At 29.1% G+C, this 4710-nt stretch overlaps 1 protein-coding gene across 6 annotated transcripts; it reads right to left on the reverse strand.

Annotated features, from left to right (window-relative positions):
* Positions 1–62: 62 nt before the first annotated feature.
* Positions 63–4573, reverse strand: LOC102671695 (mediator of RNA polymerase II transcription subunit 24). Of its 6 annotated transcripts, none has more exons than XM_006610905.2 (9): positions 4131–4573; positions 3580–3731; positions 3378–3503; positions 1988–3304; positions 1461–1909; positions 1299–1403; positions 938–1228; positions 386–833; positions 63–293 (listed from the first exon to the last, which is right to left on the reverse strand). In XM_006610905.2, exons 2-9 carry the CDS (start codon positions 3706–3708, stop codon positions 147–149), a joined length of 3012 nt encoding a protein of 1003 aa, XP_006610968.1. In that variant the 5' UTR covers positions 3709–3731; positions 4131–4573; the 3' UTR covers positions 63–146. The 6 variants fall into 6 exon arrangements, with proteins under 6 accessions (XP_006610968.1, XP_006610970.1, XP_006610969.1 ...); XM_006610907.2 differs by lacking the exon at positions 4131–4573 and adding an exon at positions 3933–4082 and having other exon boundaries at positions 1100–1228; positions 1299–1391; XM_006610906.2 differs by lacking the exon at positions 4131–4573 and adding an exon at positions 3933–4082 and having other exon boundaries at positions 1299–1391.
* Between the last annotated feature and the right edge of the window lie 137 nt (positions 4574–4710).

The raw sequence follows: 4710 nt of genomic DNA on the forward strand, positions 1-4710 counted from the left end.
TTGTGTAGTTAATTTTTTTACATCCCATTAATTATCAATTGGAAAAAAAGAAAATATTTAAATTAATTTCCTATTAAATTCATGTATTTGAAAATAATTATACAATCAATATCTCACTATTGTTTAAATTAAATATCCATCTAACATTATTTCGAAGGTTTTAGATTGATATTTCTCAGCATACACAAGTCACGTGCTGTTGCTTTTCTTCCAACTATTGTCTGAATGTCGTAAAACCTTAATAGAATATCAGTTGTAAACAATTCGGGTAATGCTTTCAAAAGGCAAGGTACCTTAAATAAATCATCAAAAATCAAAATATTATCTTTTAATCATTATCAAATTAAAGTAAAGAATATATATATATATATGTATTAAAATTTACCAATGTTTGTGGCATTCCCTGTAATACAATACGAGTCCTATCTTTTCCACATTGTACCATTAAACGTAGAAATTGAAGTATAAAATGAGTTTGTTGAGACACTTCACCATCTCTACCAGCTAGGAACGTGAATATAGTAAACAATCCATTTAGTGCTGATAGAAGAGGATCTCTCAACACAACTGATTTCTGCCCATTGGTCGATCCTTGAGCTTGTGGACTTTGTGAGCCAAATATAGGATTGCTATCTCCAGCTTCGTTTAATCGTAAAATTTTATTCGCAGGTACACCAAGAGCATCGAGTTCTTCCGCATCTAAATCCCGACGTACTCGTTTCCTACTATTTCCTCGACAAGGACTCGAATTATTGTATTCTAATGTAGAAAATATACAATATACGCATAACTTTGCTAACACTGAAGATTGTGGTTCTACGAGTTCTTCGCTCCTGTAAAAATTCATTTAAACATATAAATTCAATAAATATACCGAGAAAAATGAAATTATTTAATATATTTATAAAATATATTTGTAATATAAATAAAATCTTACTGTAACGAGTTATATAAATATTGTGGAATGATATGGTTGATGAGATCTAAGGTACAGTTCTCGATATCAAGATGAAAAATGGCAAACGCTAAATCTACTGCTTGATCCAGTTCTTCTTGGTATCGATATTTCAATACTTCTTTTACTATATTTGTTACAAACCATAAAGAACCACCAGTATTTAATAAAGATTCTAAAGATTGTGTCGCTTGAATATTTATCCAACCTCGCTGATTTATGTTTCCCCACACAGTTTCCAATTGTTCCAATATAGGTTGTCTTGATATAATACTATCAAAAAATAAAAAGTATAACATAAACATAAAAATTTTATTAATTAATAAAAATTTTAATATAATACCTGTGAGACATTGAAAGCACTTTCGTTTTCGATTGAGTAGGTGGATGAACATCATACTGCATTTTGCGAATGATTTGTGACATCAAACTCGATCTAAGAGGCAAACTTAATTTAATTAAGTAATGTAAAGTGTCTTTAAAAATTATTTATTCGCGCACTTACAATTCTTTGAGATTATCCTGCATTTCATCGCCGGGGAGTGGTGTTAAGAAATGTTGTACCATATTCAAAGGTTTTAAAAGAGCATCTTGATGAGTAATACTCATATGTGCACAAAGCCAAGCTGCCGCACAGACTGGTAAACAGCAAGCAGTTGCACGTAAACCATCCAGAGCTCTTTTAACATCACTTGCTCCAAGTACATCACTTTCCCACGCGCAGAGAAGCTCTTTTACAGCACCCATAGCAGATTGACACGCGATATGCCATTTTATATTGCTAGATTTCAAATCAGGATCTGGAGAATTGATTTGTGCTAATAATGCATCTACTCTTGCAGGATCAATATTTTGTAACATTTTTTGGGGAGACTTTGGTTGATTTCGTTCGGGCATATATTCACGTACCCATTGTTCAAAAAAGGAATCTCCTTCCCCTTCTTCTAATACAGCCTAAAAAAAGATATAAAAATTATTAATTTATACAAAAAAATCTTTATTTAACATTAGATGCAATCAAATGAAACTTACATCAGATCCATAAGTTTGAACTATAGAACATAGCATAAGAAATGATATATCGAATAACATCGCTCTTTTTGCTGCAGTCTTTGGTGGAACAGGTTCATTAATTTGCTTACTGCATTCATTGAACTTAATTAATTTGGTAACAAAAGTTTTAAGTTTTCCTTCTACAGTAGCTACTGCTAATATAAGTTCAAAACTGTTTCCTGTTAAAACTTGATATAACATGCTAAGCAATGCCTCGTGAATCTTTGTATAATCTGCGTTAAGAGTTTTTAAAATACCCGATAAAGTCGGCTCTGCACGTACAATTACTTTAGGAATTGAAGATGTGGCTATAGAAATTTCTAATTTTTGTAAATTCGCGGTAACACCTTCTCTTCTGCTACTTAAATGTTTAGTTTGCTTTTCTGTGACTAAGTTTACTTTTTGCAGAGCATTGAGCAAACATTCTATACTATTACAAGAACACGCAGTATCTACTATATCAAGAAGTGGAGTGAATTGGAGTAATAATTCGAATGCATCTAGAATATCTTGTGAATATTCTAATTTATCATCTGTATTTGAATGTGCTACATGTAATTCTTTTAATATAAGAGGTACTTTTAAAAACGTAAAAGCACCCCATTGCGATTCATTGATTGTACTTGTAACATTGTGTAAGCACATTAAACACGCACGGATTATTTCGCAATATAATCTTGTATTTGTATAATTTTTAAGTCTTTGGACCATCAGCATCTGGTTAACAAATACAGAAGTTTCTGTGCTAGGATTTAATAACACTTGAACAGCAAATAAAGGTTGCAGGCAATGAGTTATAGATTCCATTTGTGACATTTCAGGAGATAAAGTTAAACAATCATCCTCTAAATTGCACAGTTTCTTTAAAGAATCTTCAATTTGAATAGAAGACTTTAGACTACTAGTTTTCAACAGAGCCTCAATCTCTTGGCATTTTTTTACAACTTCTATGTACAAATCTTTATCATCATATTTTGCTAAGTACATCATAGCACACAGAAAATCAGAGCTAAGCATCTGTTTTAATATACTAGCAGGTTTATCCATCAATTCTGTTGGTTGCGGAGTTAATGGATTGTTTTGAGGCATTTTTGTTAGAGTATGTAAATAACATTGCAGTAACCAATTTACTATGGATAATACTGCAGCAGCTAAAAGATCTTCCTCTGGCTTACCACGGCATGTAATTCCTATTTGAATGGATTCTAAAAATTCTAAAAGACTTAGAATGCAATGAGGTTTATGAAATGCATCATATTTGCTTATTCGTTGTAATACAGCGGCATAGGAGACCAACTAAAAATTTATATATATAAATATTAATATTTTAAAATAAATTAATAGTATTTTAATAATAAATTATATATACCTGAGAACTTAAAGAATGTTTCAGATATGATAATACTAATTGATTTGGTCCAAGTCCTACTAATGCTTGCTGCAATATGCAGTCTGCTAAATTATATACATCTCCACTAACACCTCTAGGTAAAATCTGAAAATAATATGATATATGAAAAATTTTTATGGAAATACACAATAGATACTTCTATAATCTATATATTACTTACAGTTTTAATGTTAATACCCCATTGTAAATCACTCCAACGTTCTCTCCATGCTCTTAACAAAAGAGCTTTCAAACTGCTGGTCTTACTTGTTACTTTAGTCTCCATAACTGATGTTAGGAGATTACACATAATTCCTCTTATTTAAGCAACATCTGTATATCAATATTAATAATTAATTTTGTCACAAGAATCACTTTTTATTTCATTAAAATAAATGTGTATAAAATGATTATAATGAATAAATATAACCTAAAAACTATAAAACTAAGAAGATAAAATAATCTGTATTTAATTAAAAGTAACCATTAAAAACAAGTTTTAATCTTTTATTTTCAAATTATCATTTTGTATACCTCATATAAAAAAAATTGATTTCATTAATAAACTACCATGGTTGACATGTTTTCAAGCCATTTTCACACCATAATTCTTCTACAGCCGTCATGACTAGCGTCATGGTGTTACTGTTAAACAGGATTGCCACTATTGGCAATTGCATAGAATCATATTTACTATTAGAATTTTAAAATTAAACGCAAATCTCTACTCACTTCAAATAAATAATCGATATTTAATATATTCCCTCCTTCATATTTTTTATAAATGTCAAATTAAATAGTTACCGATAATTTATTGAATTCATATCAATAAAATTTTCTGTTCCATATATACAGTTTATAACAAAATATATAAAACATGTTTTCAATCGAGTACATCTTTTAAAACGAATTCTTTTTCCACAATTTATTTAAAATTTCATGAATTTTTAAAAATTATAAACTATGATACATTATCAGATTTTATACTAATTTCGATTAAATTAAGAAGTTTAACTGTCAGGATTAACTAAAAGAAATCGAATGATAGAAACAATGGGTGTCTGCACAAGAAGAAGGTTATTAGTCCATACTACTACATTTTTTACATGGCCAGGATGGAGCTTTATAACATTAATAGTAATTTTAATAGCAATTGGAATGTTTTATTTTTTTGTTTATGTACGTGTAATATACTATGTACGTATTTTGTACAAAATTCAGTTATAAAATATTTTAATTTATCTTAATATTAATATAATTTATATATATATATATATACATATAAAGTTATAAGATCTAACAAAATTTACAC

Source organism: Apis dorsata, unplaced genomic scaffold (assembly GCF_000469605.1).
Source record: "Apis dorsata unplaced genomic scaffold, Apis dorsata 1.3 scaffold_82, whole genome shotgun sequence".
Taxonomy (NCBI): Eukaryota; Metazoa; Arthropoda; class Insecta; order Hymenoptera; family Apidae; genus Apis; species Apis dorsata.

What these genes read in the sequence shown, in the direction of transcription:
- LOC102671695 (XM_006610905.2), bottom strand. Translation starts at nt 3,708, where the DNA reads ATGTGTAATCTCCTAACATCAGTTATGGAGACTAAAGTAACAAGTAAG. An exon ending in TTCAAACTTATGGATCTGAT is followed by an intron (nt 1,910 to 1,987) that starts GTAAGTTTCATT and finishes ATCTTTTTTTAG; the next exon opens with GCTGTATTAGAAGAAGGGGA. An exon ending in AGGGAATGCCACAAACATTG is followed by an intron (nt 294 to 385) that starts GTAAATTTTAAT and finishes GATTTATTTAAG; the next exon opens with GTACCTTGCCTTTTGAAAGC.